General features: G+C 40.2%; 1 protein-coding gene across 15 annotated transcripts in view; it reads left to right on the plus strand.

The window, feature by feature from the left end:
• LOC148655551 (sickle tail protein homolog) overlaps positions 1-25,920 on the plus strand; it is a 292,353-nt gene that overhangs the window by 207,124 nt on the left and 59,309 nt on the right. For 8 of the 15 annotated variants that reach the window (XM_088642156.1, XM_088642153.1, XM_088642158.1 and 5 more), the window contains 4 exons: positions 13,854-13,934; positions 15,583-15,760; positions 21,293-21,491; positions 24,017-24,110. In XM_088642156.1, coding sequence (XP_088498282.1) covers positions 13,854-13,934; positions 15,583-15,760; positions 21,293-21,491; positions 24,017-24,110 — 552 coding nt within the window. Of the gene's footprint in view, positions 1-6,422; positions 6,765-13,853; positions 13,935-15,582; positions 15,761-21,292; positions 21,492-24,016; positions 24,111-25,920 lie in introns of those variants that run through there. The other 7 variants (XM_088642155.1, XM_088642163.1, XM_088642165.1 and 4 more) reach the window with 4 other exon arrangements.

A 25,920-nucleotide genomic window follows, 5' to 3' on the forward strand; every position in this document is an offset into this window, starting at 1 on the left:
GGAAATGTCAAAACGTTCTGAAACTGGGGGAAGATGTTTCTTTAAAACAACAATGCTTCTTTGCTTTTATAGAGCGCTTCTCACCCCGGAAGGAGTGCTTTGCATACAGAATTTAACCCACGTCATCCACCCCTGGAGTCTAGCACTCATCTAGGTCAAGCAAGGCTGCGAATCACATGAAAGTTCGTTAGGTGCACTTTTAGCCAACAAGGTCCAGGTGGAACAGTGTGTGATCAGGTCACCTTTAGAAAGGCCTTAATTAAGGTTTAGGTCACTGCAAGAAGGCCACAATTAGTCAGCTTTCTGTGCAGTCCATAATGCCTTGGATGTCACCACAAGCAAGGGAGAGGGCCATTGGCATGCTGCAAGCAGGCCTGTCATGTGCCAGCGTTGCCAGACACTATGGAGTGAGCTGCTCCACTGTGTCCCGACTGCAGAGAAGGTTTCAGCAGACCGGCAGGACAGATGACCGTCCAAGATCTGGTTGCCCTTGAGTGACCACAGCAGAGCAGGACCGACACATCAGATCTGCCACCCGTACTGCGGCTGAACCTGCCAGCAGACACAATGCCCGCATCAGTGAACCGGACAGTGAGGCTCCATGCTGCTGGCCTTAGAGCAAGGCGACCTGTCAGAGGCCCTCTGCTCACAGCTCCTAGACCTCACACCCAGCTGGCTTGGGCCAGACAGAGGCTGCGATGGACTCGTCAGCAGTGGCATCAGGTCCTCCTCACGGATGAGTCCCTCTTCAGCCTGTTCCACCCAGATGGGAGGGCCAGAGTGTGGAGGAGGAGGTGTTGCGTTTCTTTTTTCCATTAGTATATTTCAATGCAAATGGAACTGTTCTGTGAACTTATAACATATGTAAATTAAGCAAATATATACATGTTCCTACATGTCAGTAGCACAGCCAGTATTGAAGTTTGACAGAAGCATCTTCTTTCCAAATCTTGGAAGTGTCATGTGTGCTTTGTAACATGTTTTGGCTCATCTATAATAAGTACTGACTTGGCTTGCAAGAGAGAACTTTTGTTCTCTAAATTAGTTCTATGTTGTTCTTATAATGTCATAAATAACATAACATAAATAGCAGTTTTACAGTAACCAGCAGTTCCATATAAATGAAGCTGTAGAAAGACTGTAAAATGTAAGTCTTAGCAAAGTGTTGAAATTTCCAGAAGTTTTTTTTCAATCACTTTGAAATACTAACGGCAGTTAAAATACAATATTAATATACAGTAATTACAATTATGATGACATCTTTTTCACATTCTACGCATTTGAAAAATGTTCTGTGAGTGAAGGGATATAAATTAATGTCCCTCAACACGTTTTCATACTGTGAATGGGTTTCCTGTTGCAGCAACGGGTCGTGGACACTAAAAAGTTTGATCAGTATTCTCTCCTGTGCATTTACTTCAATTCTTGTTGCACCTTTCAAAATTACTAAGAACTTTAACATCCAGGCCTGTTAACAAAACATGGTAGTGGCACAATTCATAGAATGGCTGTATTGAAAGTTTTTTGTGAGCAGCTGTTTCTTTCAGAAGTCATTTTTTGTGTGGTTCCAAACGGCTTTTACATGTTGTGATATGGAACGTGCTTGTTGTGCCTTTCTCCCATGGTGAACGCTGTCACGTTTTCTAGAAATATAAGAAGACACGGTTAATGAAAACTACATGTGCATTTTTCATTTTCAAGATTGCTTGAGGATTGCGAAGATCTAGACAGCATAACGATTCAGACAGTAATTTTGTATCATTTAAGTAACGGCGGCGATGGTTTTAAATTTTCGTTTAAAAAAGTCAGTTTAAATCCCTTGTCATTACACTACTGATTTAGAAGGCTTAATCACACAGAGCTGGAAACCTTGTGCAGCACAGTGTTTTGCAGACAGTTATTGAAGATCTGTATGGAAAGTTTTCTGGCTAAGGACTGGGTGTTTCAGATTTCAGGTTGGTTTGAAAACATTTGTTCTTGTGCAGGTTAAACCAGGGTCAGGAGAGATAGTGGCCATGTGGAAACTTACGGAGAACGTGCGTCGATTTAATTTCGGCAGACAGGAGCCCACAAAAAAGCTACAGAATAGAAGCACTTGGAAACTCCTCATAAGATTCACCCATGTTCACATAATAAGTTTAAATTGAATGAAATAAATTAAATCAAGACTGGTTGCCTTTTTTCACTTTTTTCTCTGAGATTTCACTTATAAATTCAAGCCCTTTTTCAAAGAATTGGCCTTCTGCTTAGGGCATGAATCACCCTTTTGTTGTTGAGGAAAACTCACAGTGGCATATACAGGGGATTTTTTTTTATTTTCATGGGAAATGTCAAATATTAAAACACAGAAGCAGAAAAAATGCATCTGACTTTTCCCAGGAGATGGTAGGAGAACGTTAAAAATCACTTAATACCAGTCATGGCCCCTACATTCAAGTATTCTGTAGGATTGCCAGAGTTGTTTTGGGGTTAGCATTGGATCTGTCTGACAGTAATTTGCCAACATTTGAATAACTGTTAAACTCTTTATCTGAACTTATTTGGTTTTCTTCATTTTTGAAGACAGGATCTGAACTGATGCTAAAGTTGATTTTGCCACAAAGTGGTGGTCAAAATATCATTGTGGTTTCTGTGCACCATCTGTGGACATCTGGTCTGGAAAATAGATTTGTTTTATTGTGCTATTTTAAAATAGCACAAGGGCAGAGGCAAAGATAAAATAATGTAATAATAGGGAGCTGGAAGGTGTTACTTCACAGACTGAATCACTGCCATTCCATTTCGATATGTCTTACCTTTGTTCTTATAATGCTGCACATTGATGTAGAAATTTATTGCGATGTGTATTTCTACCTAAAAAGTCAGTATTTGTCACAAAATGGACATTTGGAATACGTTTTGATCCACATGCTGTTCTCTGACTATATAAGCCAGTCATATTAGTTTTCTGTTTTTAAAATATGTTGTAATTTAGTATGCTGTATACCAGATGTATTAGGTTGTCGGTTGCATTGTTTTGCTTTGTATGCAGAAATTAAAAAAAATTAAACATTTTGAGAGAACTGCTCAGTAGTTTTAACCAAATAGATATAGATACTCCGACTTAGAATTATAGAATTCAAAAGAGTACAGGGTTGAAGGTATACAGTGGTTATCGAAAGTATTCACGCCCCTTAAACTTTCACATTTCATTGTTACAATTGAATATACATTGTTACAATATGGAATCATAATGTATCCCGTTTTTATGCCATTGTTGCTGTTCGCAACACAAAACACGCTATAAAGTCAAAGTGAAAACAACATTCTGAATATTCTAGGGGACTGCTTTTGATGGGAACTGTAAATGAATTCACTTTGTGCTTGCAGAGCTTCCCTGTGGCAGGCAAGGGTTTCTTTTCTGTTTCCTTGTGAACTTTGGGAGCTTTTTTCACAAAAACATTGTTTGACGTCCACTAGGTGCTACAGTTTTAAAATTCTACCTGGAGAAGATGTGTAGTGAGGGTGCTGTAGAATATTGTATCACCGTATTGTATCAGGTCAGTTTGAACAAGAACACCCCTTCGCACGATTTCAGGATCTTCCTTTGGGGATTCTAGTTTACTAGTTTATTCCTTAAATAAAACCTCATCTGTGTTAAGCCATTAGACACTAGCACAAACATTCCGCAGTGTGTGGACAAGAGGACATGTGTTGGACTGCTACACATGTGTAAACACCTCCTATCACATTCCAGACTGTGTCCACTTGTCCCCTCCGAAAGAGAGGCCGTATTCCAACGCAGCCAGTTTAAATATGGGTAGCAATCCTGGAATGATTCTGGAAAGTCTCCAGTGTGCACAGCAGCTGTTATTCCAGCCCAGCTAGCTGCTGATTGTGCCCTTATTTTCTCTTTCAGCCTAACTGGACAAGACGAGCTGTCATTTGCTCACACTTTCATTATTAGCTCTGTGTTTCAAGTTATGGAGAAACTGGTTTTTGTTTTGGTGTCTTGGGGGGGGGGAGATAATTTTATTTAGAGTTTCAACTTCTCCTTTATATTGTAGAAAAGTTAACATAGAAGTTAAGTTACGCAGGTCAACAGCTTCTGTTAAACGTGCACTGCTACTTGTTTTGCTCCACCAGAACACCGGTTTCATAGTGAGAAGGTCTCAGCTTTCACTTGTGGGAACAAGATTAAACTTGCTACTAGTTGTGACAAATAAAACAAGCTGCCAAGTAGATGAAGCCTCACAGGCAATTACAGAAAACCTGGTTTGTCAGTGAATGCTGAATTTACCCTTTCCCACTCTTTGTTCTTAGCTCATGCTTTTCATCATTTATGAAGTCCACATGCCAAACGAGAGAGGTTGAAAATTTAGCTTTTTTCATGAACTCATCTTATGGTGCTGCCGAAGTGTTGATTTATTGTATGCATTTTTGTTATTTGGGTTGAAAGTTACATAATGTTTAGTGTTTTTTGAAGATAACAAAGTCAGATTTTCTTGTTCCCCAACAACAATGCAAAGTGAAGACAGATAATATGGATTGCTCACAATATCAGGATATATTTTGATTTTAATATGGAATCACTCCAACAATACAGGGCACAAAATATTTATGGGAGTAAAAAAAACTATGCCAAGCATCAAATAGGCAACACATTTGGAAAGTTTTGATATTGAAAGATATGATGTAAGATATAAATATCTAAATAATCTGGTGCCATCACACATCTCTGAACTCCTCCATGTTTACGCACTCTCCTGTAGGCTCTGGTCAGGTGAGGCTAGTCCTTTGCTAGTACTATACAGGATTAATTCTCGGCCTGTTGGTAACTGTACGTCTTCTGTCGCTGCTCTTTTGTTATGGAAAGCCCTTCCTCAGACCTTACAAAAGGCACATTTTACATTTTAGTTACATAAACCTGTATGCAATTGGATTTTGGGGGACTTTTTATTTCCCTTGTTTTTCTTTATCACTATGTACAGCATCTGTGGGTTTTGGAAAGGTGCTTTATAAACATTATTATTATTATTATATTATTATTATTATCATTATTATTATTAGAAGATCATTTATTGTGCTGTTTAAGAACTGTCATGTCATCAGCAGGGTGTTTTCTATCAAAGTCACTTGTAGCGTGTGTTGCCAAACCCTTAATCGATCCAAGCCGAACATCACCGGGTAGCACAAGTGGTTTTGTCGGTTTGTGCCTTGTTCCTCTTGTTGAGTCTGGAGGAGCACAGTTCCCTGGTCTCCGAGCTGTCAACGCCGTCCTTCTCCCCAGCTTGTCCCACGGGTGTCCATCACTCGAACAGGGCCTTGCAAGAAAGCTGTTGTCATAGGAGGACGTGTGAGTAGGGTGTGAGTAGGGCAGACTCACCAAGTCTGGTGAGTAGGGCATCCTTGGCACAACTGTGACTCTCATTTCACAAGAAATTCTTTGTTACTCGAGCAGCAGTGGGACGTGTGCTGTCCTGCTGGAATGGGCATGATGTCGCATCAGGACGAGCTCACAGGCAGGGCGGAGAGTGGGGCCCCAGGACCGGATCAATGCTTTGATCAGAGTAGCGCTGTGCAGTCAGGTTGCCCTCAGTCACAGCTGGTGGACCTCTAAAGCGACTGGACACTCTAGGCCATCGCATCTATGGATCTGTTCCGTACAACAGTTAAGGTGACGTTCTGGACATCTGCACCACACTTGTTACTTCCATGAGGGAGGTCCGCTCCACCTGGTTTCCTTACTAAAGAGGACTCGGTTCCACTCACTGACTGGTCCACTGGAGGCGACTGTCCAGCCACTCCAACATGACTCAGAGGCGTTGGGTAGGCGTGTTGATTCCTTTTCTGGACCTTACAAGACTTGACATTCACCTGGTTAAATCACCTCGGCACCTGTGCTCGAGTGACTGACGATGGTGATTGAGTGCGTTACGGTCAGTCGTGAAAGATTAATTGATCAAAATTGTACCAAAAATGTTTAATCAGCGTCTGAAACCAATATACTTCTAAAAACACTCATAGAACAGGACACGTTTATTTTTATGATTCGTAAATATGGTAAAATCTGTAAAATTTCAAAGTTTCAAAGAAATGTATGAGGAACGGACATATAATCACGAGCAGGTAGTTTTCCTTTTACTTGCTGCCCCAGTTTGGGGATTAATGAAGTAGCCAGTTAACTTGCTGGCGCTGATTCAACAGGCAGCTAATCCAAAGGGCTGCCAGGCAAGGAGTTTATCTGTTACTGTTATTGACTAAATCGGTGTCATCTTACAGTCTCCGGCCCCAGCACTGACCTGACAGAGCCGCTGTTAAAGAGCGGAATCCGAAGGAAATGAAACAGAGGGAAAGGAGAACTATTTCCATTACGTTATTGAAGTTTCTAATGAGCGGGTCGGCCTTCAGATTTGACAAGTAAGTCACCTTCAGAATGTGCCCTGGGTGAACAGAGCCTCTCCTAAATTTCCCAAAGTGTTCCAGGCCACAGTCTCGACAGCTGAATTCGGAGCTGTATTGTATGGTTTTCGCGAGGATTCGTGTACGTTTTCTACAGACTGCAAAGGGACTGCAGAGGAAAAAGCATGTGAACTGAGACTTCTTTTCCTGGCTGGAAGCCTGACGTCTAATTATTCTGTCGTCATGTGTCATCCGTTGTCTCCTGTTAAAAAAAAAATGGAAACATAGCACAGGAAAACATTTCTGTGTTCAGCATCAGTAAGTTTTCCAGTCCAGCACAGAAATCGCAGCTGGAGACGTTGAGCCATTCATCTGATACGGAGGTAAATATTGATTTAATTCGATAAGTGTGAAGAAATAGGATTGTTCTTTATACTTTCTTTTTCTTTTTACTATTATTAGTAACAGAATGGTTTTGGAGCAGGTTCAGTGCTGAACGGAGTTGTGAAAGATGGGCTGAGTTTATCCCACACATCGCTGGGTGGGCTTCTAACAGGACAGTATGTATTATAACACCTGCACATAAATCCAGAGTGGTATGCTTTACTGTGGAGATCGGAGATGTGTTATATGGCTGTTTAATATCTGAACACATAGAGAAAAGCGTCCTGATGACCCAACATAGCAGTTATTTTCGTTGCCTGTGTGTACATTAAAATTGGGGGTTATAAGAGACCAGTGTTGTTTATAGGAGCCATGTGTAACAGCATCATGGTTAGTAATACTTTATAGTACTTTTAATCACATTTTTCCCACTTATGTTGCCCAGGTAATTATAAATCATTATTTTAGAATAATATATTTAGTATAATCATGTAATAAATCTTTGTCTTTTCCATCTGTAAACAAAACAGTTTTAATGTATGTTAACGAAGATGGGGTTACCTTAATTTATTTTACTCGTGAAATCCAATATGTGAATTAAAATAATTACATTCTCACAATTAATTGTCTGAAACCTTCCATCTAAGACACATATCTTTTTGAATTTCTTCGTGGTTCAGCTGTACTCTTTTCAGAAGAACATGCAAAGCTCCAGAATACTCTTGTTAAAGAGCTTTTAGACGTTTTTTTAGCAGTGTAGACGTTACGTTTGTATGAATACATGATTGAACGGTTGATTCTGATGGGTGTTCTAAAATGGTTTTTACATGGTAAGCTGGTTCAGGACAAATTATGCATTACTGATAAAATGCAAAATGAGCAATAATTAAACAATTTACATACTTTTTTATGCCTTGTTTTTAGCTTCAGTCAAAGAACAAATTCATTGTGAGAAGGACAGTTTTAAAGGAAAATTATATCACCTTTAAATGCACACATAGTGGCTGGCTTGTTGGTTGAACTGATTGCTTTAGCAAATCAGGGAGCATTTCTACCTGTTGCAGAGCCTGAAAGCTATTCCTCTCAAAGCGGATTAGAAGGTTATTGAAGTGTTTGTTAGCAAACTGTACAGGTTCCTTGCTGTGTGCATTCACATACAGATCAGAGTGATGGGGGGTTGCATCTATGAGCGAACTATTAATCGTTGTGTGCATGTGGATTTCTTTCTATCATTATTAGCTAATAGAATGTGCATTGGCAAGCTGAAATATGAGATATAAATACTAAACAATTTACAGACAAGAAGTCTTTTAGTTATAAATCTGTCCACCTGCCAATTATTACAAAATTGTAATGTAAGTGTATTTAGCTGGCTGGTTTAGTCACAGTTGCAGTGTGTCTGAACCTGGGGAAGAGGTCTGAGCTAGGAAGCATGAATACCAGTGGATAAGAGATCAGGCAGTGGTATTTATTAACTTGTTCAGTTTAATTGATATCATCTGAAGTCCCTAAATAGCTACTTATACCCAACCTAACATGGAATGTTTAAGAATGCTTTTCCAGCCAAATTCAGTGTGCCATTTCTAGAAACCTTGAAAGAACTGGGCTATGGAAAAGATGATCTCATAGGTAGATATAGCTGTCATTTGGCAAACTCTGGCCATTTAGAGACCTAGGGAGGTTCTTAGCTGTTCTTTGTATTGTCTGTATTTTTTTCTATCAATAAAGTAAAGATCACATAGCCTCTTGTCCATCAGTAATCTTTACAAAACCATAAATACACACCAGAGGTTTTCAGAAATGTGCAAAAACACGTTTTGTCTCCATAACCATCATACGTCGGCACTCTAGCACTGCCTAAAGTCACCACAATAGAAAAACAAATGAATAATTTATGCTTTTTTCATTATTTTCTGTCATTAATTTCACATTTCTTGGAAGGCAGAGAAAATCATTCCAGTTCCGGACTTCATAAAAATGTATGCAGAATGTATTTGTTCACTCTCAAATTTTTATCCAGGATAGAAGACACATTAGAGAAGACCAAGAAAGAGAAATCTACACCCTACGTGTGCCACAACATGAGACATTGCCTCCGGTGTGTGTACTGAGTAAGACGTAGTACAAATCTGAAGATTTTGACAGGATGTCCCAGGGGTTCTCTTTAATTAAAGTCCCTAACTAGGCCTGTACTGTGAATACTTTACAAGATAACTCCAACTATTAAAGGGTCCATCCATTGCAGGAGAACGCTGACCTTGACTTCCATTTTGGGGGAGGGGACGTTGTGTAACTGGACAGTATAGTTCTTCTTGGGTGGCATTTTATAAGAAGAGTGGAAGTACTAGAGCCCATTATCCAATTATCCATTATCCAGGACCATTAATTCCGTGGAGTGGGGGACTTAGGCTGAAAGTCAGCGAGTGGGAACCGTTGAGAAAGGTATTCTGTGTCGTTATTCCAGAACAGGAGAGGAGTTACTGTTGAGAGGCAGCCGTTTGGTCCCTGGCTCATTTGGTTGCCAGTATCTAACTGACGTGAGGAATTTGTTCTGCAATGTCTTGAATGTAGCCAAGTTTTCGACTTCCAACAATATTACCGCATAACTTCTTTCAGGCTCACCTATGTTTTGTCACCCTTTATTATGGATGTGCAATACTTTAGCAATCTTCCAGTCATTGAGTATTACACATGTCTTGACAGACTGCTGGAAGAGTTTTAGCAGTCTATGAGTAACATCTGGTCATTAAGAACAACTGCAGAATACCATCCAGCCCTTGAGATTTGCTTGTTCTGAAGTACTCTTTGATTATCTAGCATCACCTCTGCTCTAATATGATATTATTATTAAGCATAGACATTATCTTGTGGTGTCGCCGGGGGGAAAAGCAGGTGTAAAAGGGATGTTACTCGCACCACACTGATCTTCTCCGTTTCTTTGTCCGTATGTTTTCCAATTCTGATCCGTAATCCGTCTCCAGTAACCTTAAACAATCCAAACTCCAAAGTCCGTATGTCCACACCAATCCGTAGTCCGTAAACCGTAATCCGTAAACCATAGTCGTAAACCGTAGTCCGTAGTCCTTGTTCCTTAATCCTTTCAAACACAATCCTAATCCTCTTCTTCCTCCAAAACGCATTCACCTTATTGGCTTCCGCACTGGCTCGCCACTTCTGGGGCATTTATATTCTGTTTCCTGATGTAGCTCAGCTGTGTCTCCTTGTTTCGCTGCATAGGCCTTTTCCAACAGCGGGTCAGTTGGTTCACCTTGGCGGCCATCTTGCTCAGGTCTATATCGAGTATATTAAGTGTTTTGTTCCGGAAATACCGGTTATAAATGACCCTTCCCCTGGTCCTCTCGCAGTCTTCAAAGAAACAAGTAAAGGTTTGTTCCATGCTGATAAGAAAAGAGACACACCTGAAGAAGCTTCACAGCCAAAATGATCTGTCTCTTTTCTTTTCAGCCTGGAATAAACCTTTACTTGTTCCTTTGCAGCCTACACATACTGATGCAGCCTCCTACTTCACAATATCTTTACTCAGCCTGGGGAATGTTGTTGATTTCTTCCTTTGTGCACACCCAAGTTGAATTGGATATTTCATTTTCATCATTGTGGATTCTGTCCTGCAAGTCACTTTAGGACAATTACAGCATATTGTTAAAAGGCAGAAATAAGAAGATCTTGTGCTCTCAGTCATTCACAGAGCTGTTTGTACTAGCAGCATCCTCAACAATCAGAGCTCTAATTTGTTTCCTATTGAAATAAAGCACTGTAATTAAAATAAGAATTTCCCTTCGGTGAGAGTTTGGGTTTAATCATTACAGTCAGAGAAAGGGCCTTAAACCAAATGACATTATTCAAGGACTATGGGTAGTAAGTATCACTCAGTTAATACTTACTCACTCAGTTAATATCATTCAGAGGTTGTACATGGAGATTTTAGTGTTTGCATCAGCTTGAGCTGGATGATCTTAAGTCAGTGCAAGACTCTCTTCCGTTTGCTGAGAATTGCAGAAAGTTTTTTTGCCTTAAAAAAATACATAATTCTAGAAAGTGAATACTGGCTTGTTGTACTTCCTGAAGGTGTTTTTGCTGTTCCTGCAGCTGACCTCGTTGTACTTCATGTTGCTGGGATGTCATATAAAAACCACAGGCTGACTTGATCATTTTGTAATGCTGGGAACGGATTTTCTGGGCGGCACCTTTCCTCCAGGGCTCATCGGGTTACCTGCTGTGCTTTGCATGCCTCAGCCGGCTCGTGGTCTAACCCATGTGTTCAGCCTGACTATCACTGTTTGTCTATGCTGGCCTCGCATTGCTGTTTTGCAATGCTGGAGTTTTGCCTTCAATTCCTAGGGTGTAATCTGTACAGGGTAATCTTCAGGTGCCCCCGGTTTCCTCCCACGGTCCAAAGACATACCTGGTATAGCTTCTGTGAAAATCAGCCCTCATGTGTGTTTGTTTTTGTCTGCTTGTGCCCTGCTGGTGTTCTTCCCAGGGTGTACCCTGCCTTGCGCCCATTGCTTGCCAGGACAGACTCCGGCCCTATGACCATGAATTGGAAAAAGTGGTTTGACAGTGGATGGATGTTGCAATACAGATGGCTTGAATTTGGACTCTTTTAGATTTATGATTTGTTGTTCCCTTTGTTATGATACAAGCTGGACATAGACAAGGAATGCTGATGGAGATCAGTCTTCTGAAGTGAACCAGCGCTTGTGCATTTGCTGCTGAAAACACCAGGTGTTTCAGGTATATCCAAATTTGCATCTTTAAGTGAAGATTGGACATGCCTGCCACATAAAAATGAACTTACTGGTCATTCATCAGTTCAGCTGTTTTTCAAGCTTTAGGTTTCTGTTTGTAGTAGATGTCCAGATAAGACACACACATCAGAAAACAAAGTTGACTGCCAACTGTTACCTGGTGAGTGCTTTCTGTTTTGCAAAACAATATTGAGTGCTGACAGGTCGTAAGATAAAGTTACTGGCCATGGAAATAAAACCATTGGCCTGTTAGCATGATGACATCTTATTATGCTTTTGTCTTTTTACTTACAGTATCCTTGTTGGTGCATATTGATTTGTGGTATTGATTCTGTGTGAATGAACAGGGGCTAGCTGGCACTGTGAGGCTCTCTAGACTTTTAATCCTTTCTCAATTTCCGGGATTGAAATTGAGTGCCTCCTTGAGTAACTACCTGCCTGGAGAGATCCTTAAACTTTCAGCTGTTCACCTGTTCTGTGGATGAGGCAGTTGTCCCAAAGTGTGGATCAAGGTTGTCCATATAATCTGAAAATCATCGAATATTCAGGACGCGTCACATATCCTGGTGTTACATAGCGCCATACATTAGTTTTGTGCTGAGACAAACTACATCTATATAAAGATGTCTATCTCTTTAATTTGTTATTTTCCCAAATAATCAGAAGAAATAACACATGCGAAGTCTTTCATGGCTTCTAGCAATATTGTTAAGACCTGTAGTGTAGTAAAGCCAAAGTATTTGTTGGATAGCGAATAGTCTGGAAACGTGTAAAGTTCCTTTCAATAACTGAATGTTTTAATTCGTTTTTTATTAACTGTGTTTCTTGTGGAAGAAAAATATTTCTCGGTCTTGGCTTGAATGTGTGTTTCAAATGGCTGCATCCGAAGAAATTCTTTGACTCCCATAATGGTATGAATTATAGGAGGGTGACAAAGGAAATAAATGCTCTCGCATTTTGGGTTGTTAAATGTGCATATCTGACACGAAAAGGCAGGCTAATGTGTAGCCTGGAAAAGCAACACAACTGCTTAATAGCACCTGAAGAACAACTGAAGGGATATTAGGAAGGACATGGTAGTGGGTTCTTAGGCCTGTTTCTGCACAGTCACCTCTTCTGATGTATTATTTTTTTACAATATGCATGCATCATAAAAGCAAATTACTTGTATTTTTCATCTCAGTGCTCGGGAATGCCTTGTGATGATGAACACTATACAAAAATACATTGGTATTGTATTGATTTGATTGACGTTTTTGTTACCGAGATGTTTTAGTTCTAGTTTTCAATTAAATATTCAATGTCTGGGATTAAAAGTGAACTCACAGATATAAAAGAAATCAGCAGTTTGTTGAAAACTCGAAAGGATTGTATTTCAGTTCAAGAAGTCATCCTGTAAAGGGAGTTTCATGTCGGCGGAAGGCACTAATGTTGAGCAGGTACAGTTCCAACTTTAAATAATGTGGATGTGAAAGAACAGGATGCTTGACTGTATGAAAAGGAGTGGCAGACAATTCAGAGACACACACCTGGGACTGGAGAGAAAGACCTTCATAATGTACATAAAAACCAAAGAAGTTAAAAATATTTTTTGTGATGACAACCATTAGTGTCATAACTTGCCAGTATCAAACAAAAATGTTTCCGACTGAGAAAAACCAAAGCAGACTTCATCTCTGGAATGAACCTCACAATCTTCGCTAAATATTTTCTTCAAATCGATAATTTGCTGCTGTCTTATCATTGATAGGACAATAAACAAAGGACTTTTTTCTCTCAATCATGTTCTGTCCTTATAAACATCAGTAAGTGTAGAACTAATATGTTGAAAATTCCAGTCTTTTAAGTAATATGGTTTCTGGTTGAGTTGTGATCTTCTTACCAGTTTTGGTGTTGGGTTTTGTCCAACAGTCATTTTAAAATATACTAACCACCCCCAGAGGAGTATTTGCGCTTTCCCAAGTGAAAGAGGTAAAGGTAAAGACGGGTCCTCTGTAAAAAGAATGTTCTGTAAACCTGGTTCCTACAGAATCTGAAAGCATAGCCTTAAGGAAACAGTTTGCTTATTGTCTTCAAAGTACAGGTGAGTTTCACAAAAACTGAATGAATGTGGAGGGAGGAAGTATTCATATAACTTTTCCGGACATGTGGGTTGCAGCATGAACAGAAAAATGATCTGATTTCTACTATATTTGAAGCCAAATCAGCCTTTGTTTAATCATCAGTGTGGCACAGCCTTTTAGATTTTGAAGTTTTAGATTTGCCATCTTGTATTTTTGCTGATCTTTTCCTTCCTTTATTTCCTTCACCGTCCATTAGGCCAAACAGTGCATGTTGGCCTCCCTTCACTCTGAACTTGACATTCAAAGGTACTTGCTGAAAATCGAGTCATCCCAGAGAGTTAGTATGCTATTTATCTTATCTGCATCCTTTCCGAGTTGAGTGTGCTCTTTATTCTGCGCTTTGCATATCAACTAACCTGTTTGCTTTCCCACTGTGCACTTCGCAGCTTCACAGCCGTGCATGCCAGCAACAGGCTGACATGGAGGGGTTTGTGAAGTCATTTGTTTTAGCAGACAGTGAGCTTTTTAGCCGGAGCATATCCGAATCTAGTGTCTCTCATAAAGGACTTTCTGTTAAGTGACCTTTTGGCTACAATTTAAACAGTGCAGGATGGTTCATGTTACAGGATTTAATGGTCACTCACTTTGACATTTTATGAGACCATGGACTAAGGAAAAGCATTCGAGGGATTTGGAAGCAGTTCAGAGGACAATGACTGCCAATGAATCAATAAACCAAATTAACAGAAGTTTCAGTTTGATTAGTTGCCATGCAATTAGGCATTCCCTTGCTGTACATATTAAATAAAATTTCCATAATGACTTAGGATTGCATACTGTGAAGTGTCTTACAGTTTTACTTCATCTTATGACATACAGTCAGAAACATGTCAGAAATGATGTTTAAATAAGTACAGTACTGCTGGTCCTCTGCATCCCCATTAAAATTAAATGTTTTTTTAATTGTCAAGAAAGAAAAAAATAACTTTGACTGCTTGCCGTGGCTGTGGGTTTCCAACGTTGTGTGCTGTTTGAATTGGTGCATGACGCTGGTTTTAAACACCAGCATGAGCGCAGTGATGACTGGTTGTGTTCGATCTGGTTCAGAGTCTTCCTCTCCTTCAGAAGTGGTCTAATCAGATGCATGTGCTAAAGTGTGATGAGTACATCGAAAATAAAAGTAATTTCATAGATGTTAGGATTAAGACTGTACATACCGCGCACGTTTTTTATTCATTTACTGATTCAGTTTCGTTATTCAATTATTTTAATCTTCTATACGACATAAACACTTCTCTTCTGGTTAGTGATTTCTGCTCTGCAGCTTAACCTTCATCTAGCACCTATGTGCAGATTGCTCTGTTTAGGAGAGGACACAGCGTACTGTCTGGAAAGAGTGTGGAATGCAGACCTAATCACTGTTTAACCTGGATGTTAGCTTTTTATTTGAGTGGTTTAGTTTGTCTTTGCAAGCATGTTGTGCTCTTTACAAAAACTAAAGAACTGGGGAATGTGCACCTCCTAACTCGCATCGTGCAGGGTTAATAAACCCCAGTACTGGTGGTGTAGTAGGTTTGAATGGATTGATCTAATGCCACCTTTGTGGAGTGATTGAATGCAGTTCCTGTATCATTAATTCAAGTGTCCATTGACTGTACATGTAAGTCAGGATCAAGCTAGCCTTTACAATAAAGCATTGAAGAAACAAACACATTAATCTTCATTGTTCAGCTCATTCTGACCAAGGGTTACTTTTTAAAAAAAATCACAGACTGGCTTTACAGAGTCACTTTCTATTTCTGCTGAAACTGAAATTATTTCAATGGGTGTCTCCTCCTGAATCAAGGAGCAAGCCCAGGCCATTGAGAATGGGGTCCCTCTCTGCTGAGAGGAGGAGTGTCTGACAGCCAGGTTGAGAGATGGCGTCCATGGGTGGGCGCGTGTGTCTGGAGGTTTACAGCGTGGCTCCCGGTCTTGTCTTCCAGAGCAGGAGCCCGAAGCACGCCGCCGGGGAGCAGGCAGAGCACCCCTCCGGGGCCGCGGCGGAGTCCGGGGAAGTCATGTCCGAGGGAGAGGCTCCGGCAGCCTTCACCAGGGGCAGCCGCTCCAGGGCCAGCCTCCCAGTGGTGCGCTCCACCAACCAGACCAAGGACCGGTCGCTAGGTACGAGGGCCCGAGACTCCGCTTGACTCATCGGCGTTCCTTCCTGACACAGCGCCGTTCTGGACACTCCACTCACAGTGCTTTACAGGTCATGGGGATCCCCTCCACCACCCCCAGTGTGCAGCCCCACCTGGATGATGCACCAGAACGCTCCCCACACACCAGCTCTCAGTGGGGAGGAGAGCAGAGCGATTAAGCTAGTTTAGAGATGGGGATTATTATAGGAGGCCATGATTAGTAAAGGCCAATGGGAAATCTGGCCAGGACACCGGAGTAACACCCCTACTCTTTTCGAGAAACGCCCTGGGATTTTTAATGACCACAGAGAGTCAGGATCTCGGTTTTACGTCTCATCCGAAGGACAACGCCTGTTTACAGTATAGCGTCCCCGTCACTACACTGGGGCATTAGGACCCACAAAGATCGTAGGGTGAGCGCCCCCCTACTGGCCCCACTAACACCTCTTCCAGCAGCAGCCTTAGCTTTCCCAGGAGATCTCCTTCCAGCTCCTCCTGTATTTTTTATGTGCAGTGCTTTTCTAAATAACAAAAGCCTGTCTTCTTGGCTTTCCATCTACACCTAAGTCCGCCTTCCTTTTATTTAGTCAGAATCAGGTGAAGTTTGCTCTTGTAATAAGCACAAACACTCCAATAGCTTTAAGCTTTACAGTTACAGCAAACATTTAAAATTATCAAGTAATAGGTATATTCCATGCTGAAAAAAAGAAGAAAGAAAACACAACGTTTCGGCCGTGGAGCCTTCTTCAGGTGTTCTTCAGGCCTTCTTCACACCTGAAGAAGGCTCCACGGCCGAAACGTGTTTTCTTTCTTCTTTTTTTCAGCATGGAATAAACCTATTACCTGTTCCTTTGCAGCCTACGGATGCTGACGCAGCTCCCCACCTGAACTACTACATACAGTATTAAATGATCATGTGAGAAACACTCCTCTGTAATTGGGAGAGGCCAACACATTCAGTATTAACACCAGTTACTTTCTCTGTTGAATGTTTATTTTAAGTGGTTAAATTCAAGCCTGTGGTGAAGACTTTTGTTTGCATCGCCGTTCTGTAGCTCTCCTTACTTTTAACTTTAAATATGGCCTGTTTTTTTATCCAGAATGTTTTTTTTTCTAAAATGACAAAACCTCTAGTATGCTTTTTTCTCAAAAGACTGCCTTGCCAACTATCTTTATGGTAAAGGATGCAGAACCAGTGACCGTATTTCTAAGCAGCTAAATATATGTTTTGAGAACCATGGGCTGGCATTCCTCTAACTCTTAAAAATGAGTTTCTGCTGACAGCCGGCTCAGATAGGCCTGTTGAAAGAGCTGGAAGAGGGAGGAACTGTGTTGGGAGGTGGATGTGGACTCTAGCTGGGCACGGTTATTAGGATTCCTTCAGACATTAAGCTACAGGGCTGTGACGGTGACCAGCTTTCTTCCAGCTGTGGAACCTGGGGGAAAGTGAAAAGTGATAAATGTGACCTTGAGATCTTGGGATTTGTCTGCAGTACTTTTGTAAGTTGCTGGTTTATTTTTTTTATTTCTTACAGTTCTAGACATGTTAAACCTCAGTTACTTCTTTTAGACCACACAGAGTGATTATTACAATTCAAAGACTAACTGCACAATGCCAGCTGTTGGGTGGAGCATGGTGAAATTAATATTTTATCAGTTTTTGTTCTGAGAAAGGGACACGCAAAAATGTTGTATGTATCAACACAAAAATATTTTAGCATCATCAGAGCTTTGAAGTTTTCTAGATTACATTTGGAAAATATGGATTTTGGAAATAGGAACTCAGTTTGATTGAACACAGATGTTTCAGATTATAAAATGTGGTGTGAAAATAATGAATTGTGATTAAATTGGAGAACAAAAAAGGTAATCTTAAAATATAACGCTGTTGTGAAAGTAGAAGGCAAAGTGAATTGTTTGGCTTCATCCTTACTCATAGATTGGTTGCTACTGAACACCGTGGCTGAGAGTCTGCAATGAGATTAATTCACTTAGGAGCCCATAGGCGCAATAAATCATTACATGAAAACTGAATTGACTTCTGTGTGCCTTAAATTGTAATAGTTATAATTTAAAAAAATGTTTTCTTTCTGAAGTAGGCTTGAGTGTGGCGTATAGTATTTCAGTAACATCTGGTAGCTTTTACAACCCCACAGTTAAGAAGGCCACAGGAATAAAATCACTCCAACTCCTCAGTGTGTGCTGGCAGTTGACTGCTTACGTTGCAGTTCATATATCCTCCATTTTCCTAACAATGAGGAGAACTTGGAGTGGAGCTTTCATGTATCATCACATACTGCTGACTGAAACCACTAAAGTGACTTGAAAGGCTTTATGTTGATAAAGGAGGGGTAATGTGTTTTAATTATTTAAAAAAGCATGAAGCTAGCGCCCATTGCTTGCCGGGATAGGCTCTGGCTTCCTTACGACCATGAATCGGATGAGGTGTGTAAAACATGGACAGAAGAGATGGATTCAAATATAGGCAGAGAGAGCATCCAAAAGATTGTGCTTTATTGAAACAGAAAAATGAATTTCATAATTGTACTCTGTAATTATTCCTGTTCGTCTTCGAGCTAGAATTTCATCTGAATTTCATCATCAATCCGAAAGTCGTGACATTACAGTAATAGACTAGTGTCTCCTCTAGGTACGCTTTCTCTCGTCTGAGCCAGGTGGGCAAACAGTAGGTGAAACTGAGCTTTCAGTTTCCGGATGCAAGTGAAATTTTGACCTGCCGATACAGTGCCTCAGCTTTGATGCTTGTGTTGTACTTTGTGTTTCTTATTGTGGTTAACCGATTGCGTTCGTACATTTGTGTTTCATTGGTTAATTGCTAAGAAACTATTTTTATAGTTTGCCTTTAAGATGGATTGCTGATCTGTTCTAAAGGCCAAAGCTGAGTTATACACCTTTATCAAACCGGTGTTTTCTAGGGCTCATGTCATTGTACAGTATATCTATTACAGTGTTTTATTTCTTAATCCTTAATTAGCATTTCCCTTTCCCTCTTTGCTAATATATTGAAATGTGTACTGGCAGGCCTACTCCACCCTCTCTAGATCTTGTTTGACTGAATTGCACGAACCAGTAGCCTTGTTGCTTCACAAGGAGATAAACATTGACAGTCCTTTAAAATACCTTTTTGTTTCACTTTTCTCAGATTTAACATTGTCTAAAAAACAGAATAGTCTACCTCCTTTATTATTCAGCTAATTACTTATTATTCAGCTAAGTATTGTCTTTTTTGCTTTTCCTTTATCTGACATTCTATTGCACAATTTATTCTCACATTACTTTAAGAGCATGATCTGCCTTTTATTGTAATAATTATCAGTTATATTTATCAATGCCATGATTATAAAGAAATGTTCTTTTTTGTAAATATGGTGGACATTTGAAAAAAATTACTTTGCCTGTATCACACATATCCAGAAAACAAGTTAGTAACTGCATTTATTTAACCTCAGTGAGACAATGTACAGTATCGATACGATCTTCAAGGTTTCAGGCAGCAGATGGAGACAGAAGGTGATTTATTACTGAATTGTAATAATTCTTATATTTCTCATTGATTTTCCTATCGCATGTTGATGAGCGCACTGTTTTGCCACAAATAAAACATTTTTTTTTCTTGAAATATTGGCAGATTTTAAATTTGCAGAAGTGAGCCAGACATCTACTGAAAACATTGTAGTGCCATCAAAAGTCCATTTTCATTCATCCTGTTATTCTAGCAGTTCGATAATACAATCCCTGCTTATTACATTTCAAATTAAATTTCAATGAAAATGCTTTAGGTTTAAGACGCATTAAGCAACTGAACTTTTTATTTTTAATTCAAGCGCTGCCAGAGTGTGTGTATGTCCTCTCTAGCACCAGACACTACACATCAAGACACGCAGCCTGTTGTTGAAATATGTACAGTATTAAGTGTGGGTAAAGGAGTTGGTGTCTAATTAGGCAAAAGTACTTTCTGAAATGAAGACTTGATTGAGCTTAACTTTAAAGTTAACATTTTCTCTTTGAAACATGTGAGGTGTGAAAACAGTGAAGCCATCCAATGCTTAGTTGTTTCATTGTGATGCTACGGATGTCAGAAGAGGATTAAAATCCTTGCACATCTGCTGGCGGGCTTTGCAGTGTTCACAGAGCAACCACTAAAGCATTTTAGAAGGTGCTGGCACACAGTAGATATCTAAGAGTCCTGGAATCCAAGAATTGTCTCACCAGAGCAACGTTTTGCCAGAAATGCACAAACACTCCCAGGACGTGAGGATTAGTAAAATGTAGGATTAGTGCCGCTGCTGTTCTGAGGTGCCTACATGAAAGAGGAATCTATGCTTGAAGACGTACTCAAGGATCAGATCTTGGTTTTGGGAACACCTCCACTTTTGAACTGACCCACACGTTGGCTAGATTCAGTTAATTAGTCCTGTCAAGCACCTGTTGTGCATCAGTGATCTTCAGAGAGTGTTCTTGACATGTAGTTCAGGCCAGCTTGATCAGGAGCTCCTGAGACAGATTCCCACGGACAGATTCAGATACTTTATAGGCCAGTGATGCAGTATGGTCACTGCTGCACAGAGCAGAGATGCCATCGATACAGTCTGACCTCACCCCCGCAAAAACACTGGTGACATTTGATTTGAAATGCAACATTAACAGAACTGCTTGTAAGGGTTTAGTGATATTAAAGCCATCAAATTTCTAACTGCTTCTTCCACTTGGGATTATGGGGGAGCCAGAGCCTGTCTCGGCCAGTAGTGGGCACTATGCAGGAGACACTCAGGATGGAACATCAGTCCATCACAGGGTAGACGGACACAAACACTGACACACACGCCCACACCGGAGCCAATTTTCCCAGCAGCCAGTTAACATAGCAATATGTCCTCGGGCTGTGGGAGAAAAGTTGGTGCACTCGGAAGAAATCCATGCAAACCCAGGGAGAACATGCAAACTCCACACAGACAGCACCCCAGGTCTGGAATTGAACCCAGGGCCCCAGCGCTGCAAGGCAGCAGTTCTGACCACTATGTCATTGTGCCACCCCAGTAACATTAAAGTATTATGGGTAACCCTTGAAAGATAGACTTACTGTTTAGTTCTGTTTCTTGTCTGTTGTTGATAAAGAAATGACATCCATGTGAAATGTAGTTTCTTTGCCTGGAGAGCATGTGTTTATGTATCTGCATGTGCACATTTCCACAGAAGGCTTGCATCTTCTGGAGCACTGCCTAATTCTTTCTTATGGTTGTTTTCTCTGCAGTCTCCCTTTTTGTTGGTGAATTGAACAGTCTGTATGTATAGAAGATTTCTACCCACTTTCATGTTTTTCCCTAAGCAGATTTCGTTGTTAACTTCTAAAGGAATGTCAGCTTCAACATGCAGAATTGCGTCGTGCCTTTTGTGGCGTGCGCTGCCGTGTTTGTTTCCATTCTGTTTGATACAGCAGGATATCAGTGATAAATCCACGATTGATTTGTGTGGTGTGTCTGGTCTTGCTTTGCAGGTGTGCTGTATCTTCAGTATGGAGATGAAACCAAACAGATGAGAATGCCAAATGAAATAACGAGTGCGGACACAATCCGTGCTCTGTTCGTAAGTGCCTTCCCTCAGCAGCTCACCATGAAGATGCTGGAGTCTCCTAATGTTGCGGTGTACATTAAGGATGATATGCGGAACATGTATTACGAGCTTTCTGATGTAAGGTAGGTAAATTTGATTTTTTTTTTGTAAAGATTGATAGTTAGAAAACCTCTAAACAAGATCAGTCATTGTATTCCTCACATTACCTTCTGGTGTGTCATTTACAGACACCGTATTTCTTACTTTTAAGATCCTCTGACACAGTAACTGAGTTAGAAGCTGGGTGAGTCAAGACTTAAATTATTTTAGGCCGGATTATGACTGGATATATGCGTTTGTACCGCTGCTGTTTCGTCGTTTGTCAGAAACTGCTTGTTCTTTCTCCTGTCGTGGAAGTATAGGGTGCAAAGTTGGGTTATACCATAGATGGGGTGCCAGTCCATTGCAGAGCAAACCCACACAAACACAGTTTAGAGGTCGGTGTTAGATATATACTTTATTGATCCCGTGAGGGAAATTGCAGTGCAACAGCAGCTTAACACAGACAACACAGCCACAGTGTAACGAATTATATAATAATAGTACAATACATACAATACAATACAAGAACTAGTTGGCCTGAGATAGAAGCCCCATGTGTAGTACTTCAAGAGGCTGTGTCAAGGGCAGTGTTAGAGGGGTGTGTGGTCCATAATTATACAGGGTCAGCAGTTTGGGATTGTCTCCTTCGTCAAAGTTTTTTTTTTTTGAACACATTTGTGACTGTTCCTTTGTGGGATTTTTTCTGGATTTGTAGAAGTTGTGAAATAGTGGAATCATCTTTATCTTTCTCTTTAGGCAAATAGCTGACCATGGCCAGGCAGTTAAATGCTTGCCAGTACACAAAGCAAACTAAAAAGCTGTCCTTTACCTGATTTTAGTTTTGCCTAGATTAGTTGTCTTTACATACTGTACACTGACAAAGAATCTAAAGGTGAAAAAGGATCATATAAACGCAATATGAAAAATGAAGGCACAAGAAACAGCAGATGATACATTTCCTAATACATTTGTCGTCACATCTGTGAAAAGAAAATGGCAAAACATTTGCTTTTCTTAGCAAGGATTTAACAGGAAATGAAAACATATGAATAATACAGAAATGGCATACTTTGGTATATTTTCTGTATTTTTTATATTAAAAATTGAGTTGAATTTGAAGTTGTGAACATCCCTGCTTTTAACATTTAGTTCAAGAGTCGGTAGAATCAAAGACTGCACTGATTATCTTTCAGTACCTCCGTAATACAGTATGTAATTGTTAGCACTTAGCCAGCATTGTCTTTATTGCTTTGCAGGCACCGGAAAATCTTTGATGTCTGTGTGTTTCTGTGTGTGTTTTACTCATTACTTTACAAGGGCCCTATTACATTTCTGTTGTTGAGGACTCTCCCCCTGGCCTCCGGTCTTTTCAGGATCTCCAGACGGGTGTGATTCTCCCACTGTTGTGTGTAACAATAGGTGGGAGGGCAGCCTCTGTTTGATGTTTTGCCGAGAACTTGGTTTTCATGGAAGGCTGCATGTTCTAACTGGCTAGATATGCCATCCCATCGGTTCATGTACAGAAGGGCACTTACAGGAGGGAATGAGGGCAACCCTGTTATCCTTCATTACGCATTGCTTTTTAACAGTCCTGAAAACTGGGATTGGTCGATTTAGGAAAAGAAGCACACTGCACATGGGGTGAAGGAACTCTTGTACAGCCAGACAGATTCGGAAACTGTGCACCACTGGGTGTTTGGGATTCTTTATACTGTTACGACCTCATGATCAGCTGTGGCTGCTTACATGGTGATTCATTTGCGTTATCAAAGAGACTCAAGGCTGAAAGATTTCACATGCAGTAGTCCCTTAAAGGTAAGCATGTCTTAACAGTTAACAGCCTGGCATCATATGAGATCATAAATGTTTAATCATACCCCTGACTGCGGGATAACCATTAGTTTTTCAGATTCAGTACTTGAAATGAAAGGATTGCATTTTTAGAAAAATACTTATCCTTAATAGAGACTTTTTTTCCCATGGGGTTTAGAGAAAAACCTCAGGATTTGAAGCTGCAGTGGAATACGTGTATTTTTTCGTATTTCATTCCTGTCTGACTGTACTGTGGCGAACATTGGACTCTTTAATTGAACATTGGTGCAGGAGCTGATGTGTTGTTTATGATGAGTGAAGGAAGAGAGCTGTGAACACAGTCTATTTGAAACCTGTTCTGTTTGCCTTTCTTGCCCTAAGTGAACAAGCACAGCAAGGTAAATGTCAACAATTTTCACAGTCATGCCCCCCCAACCCCACCCCGGACGTTTTGTAGCATGAAATCTGTACTTTGTGCCTGCTGTCCTTTTCCTGTATTGACAGGGTGAATTCAAATTACTGCCACATGACCTCATGGGTGTGGTAGTAAACCCACAGACCACATAGACAAGAGATCTTTGATCTGTTGTAAACGTTTGGGCTCCTCGACAAATGGGATGGAATATCTGTTCAAATTTGTCTCGTACTGTACGTTTGGAGCCCTCATTAGTTCACTGTCAAACTAGAAGCCCTTGTAAATCGCTCACATGAACCTGCTGTCCTCATCCCTAGTTATTGATGTCCTTGATTCCAGGAATATTACGGCTCACTCCTGCCTAAAAGTGTACCACAAGGATCCTGTCCATGCATTCAGTCACAGCACCAGGCCTGCCAATGGAGATGTGAGGGTGAGTACAAGCACAGTTTTTCAGTGTGGGAAAGTAATTCCAAACTAAGTTTTTGACCCTTCTGTCTTTATTTCCCATCTGCTGAGTACACATGTATACAAATGTTCTGAAGACTTTGAGTTTATTGCCACCATTAATCCCAGTGTCTCTGATCCATGTCTGTGGCATTAGTTTAGAATTAAAATTTGAAGCTTCCTTGTGGGATTCCTGCTAATTATTCCTGTGCTGCCAGAGAGTCTCCATCTCGCTCTCTGAAAGCTGACATTTCCTGCTGATGTGCAAGAACTACACTAGATACAACTGGTGTCTCTAAAATTCCTTCAGGTAGCAGAAACGTGTCTACTGTAACCGTGTTCAAGGTGTCTTAACACTTTATTAATGCAACTGCTAATTGTAAAGTTTTCTTCCACACAGTTTTCTGTCGTGTGCTCAAGTGATTTTAGAAATGGGAACTCACTCAAATAACCTTGCTGTGTTATTGCCAGCTCGCAGTCCTGGAATTTGAAATATGTGTGGCTGGAGTTTTAAGCTCCTTTTATAATACTGTGTGTTTCAAAGACGCAGTGTAGCAAATGTGGATGTCCAGAAGCACTTGTATTAACATGCATTTTGTAAAAGCTGTAAATGGAGCATCTAGGTTTTAATTGGGGAATAATTTTTTATCTCAGTAGTTTGCAGTTAATTGTATATCTGTAAGATTGTTTTATTCATCTGAATAATATTGCTCTTTGCTTTGTTACCGTGTTCTGTAGGTAAGGCTGTTTAGCTTTTTTCAGTAGTTCTTTCTTTGTAAAGAGTAATACTGGATCTGCTTCTCATTTTTAGTTTAATAACTCAGTTGTTTGTGATATGGTTACTGCAGCTTTAAAGGACTTTTGAAAATATGTTCAACCACTTCTAACATTAGCAATAATCACTCAATATCTTTACTAGTATTCATATTCTGCGCAGGGGGTTGGTTTTATTGCATTCTAGAGTTAAAACATAATCCTGGAAGTCTAAAGAAAGCAGTCTGTGGACTTGGGGTATTACAGTAATACAAGATACCTAATAAGAAGACCACAGGGTAAAACCCCTGAAGTTTTTTTATATTATTAGTTGACGATAACCCTCTGGCAAAGCTTGACTGTACAGGGGTCTTTTCAAGTGCTACGATGTTGTTGTGTCCAGTCTGATATACTCCATGAAAACTGAAACTATTTCCTCTCTTGCTCCAAGCAATGAATAACCAGCGATTTTTTACTTGAAATATCATTAATGTAACACTGTGATGATTTTAGCCACGGATTCTATTTTATTCCCAGAAGCCATTGTATTTTTGCCAACAAGTTGCATCAAACTATGAAAGATGGATTTGTGCATTCAGAAAAGGAATTTTGGTTAGCTTTATCTTGTACGTGTTATTCATATGAAGTAAGTAACCTGCATCTTTGGCTTTATCACTGCCAAAATGATACTTGCAAGACAAAAATGTTACCCGCAGGAGTAATACTGCTTTGAAAAATGTTTTTTTCCCCAAGGTACTGTTGTCAATGCCTAGTTATACTATCAGAATTACAGTTACAGTATCCAAGCAGTATTATTTCCACTAAGAATGAACTTTATTAAATATTGAATGTTTGTTTGCAATACACTTCTGAAATCAGAGTAGGGGCATAATGTTGAATAGAAAAAACAAATAATATCAGAATTCAGAAGTGGAGTTGTGATACCCGCTTAACTGTGCTCATTTTGCAATCTAACGTGAGTATAGGAAAGGTTACAGATGAGAGGAGGGCCTTTGGTCTCTCTTTAGACATTTTGGTTGTTA

Source organism: Lepisosteus platostomus, chromosome 8, assembly GCF_059453375.1.
Source record: "Lepisosteus platostomus isolate fLepPlt1 chromosome 8, fLepPlt1.hap1, whole genome shotgun sequence".
Lineage (NCBI taxonomy): Eukaryota > Metazoa > Chordata > Actinopteri > Semionotiformes > Lepisosteidae > Lepisosteus > Lepisosteus platostomus.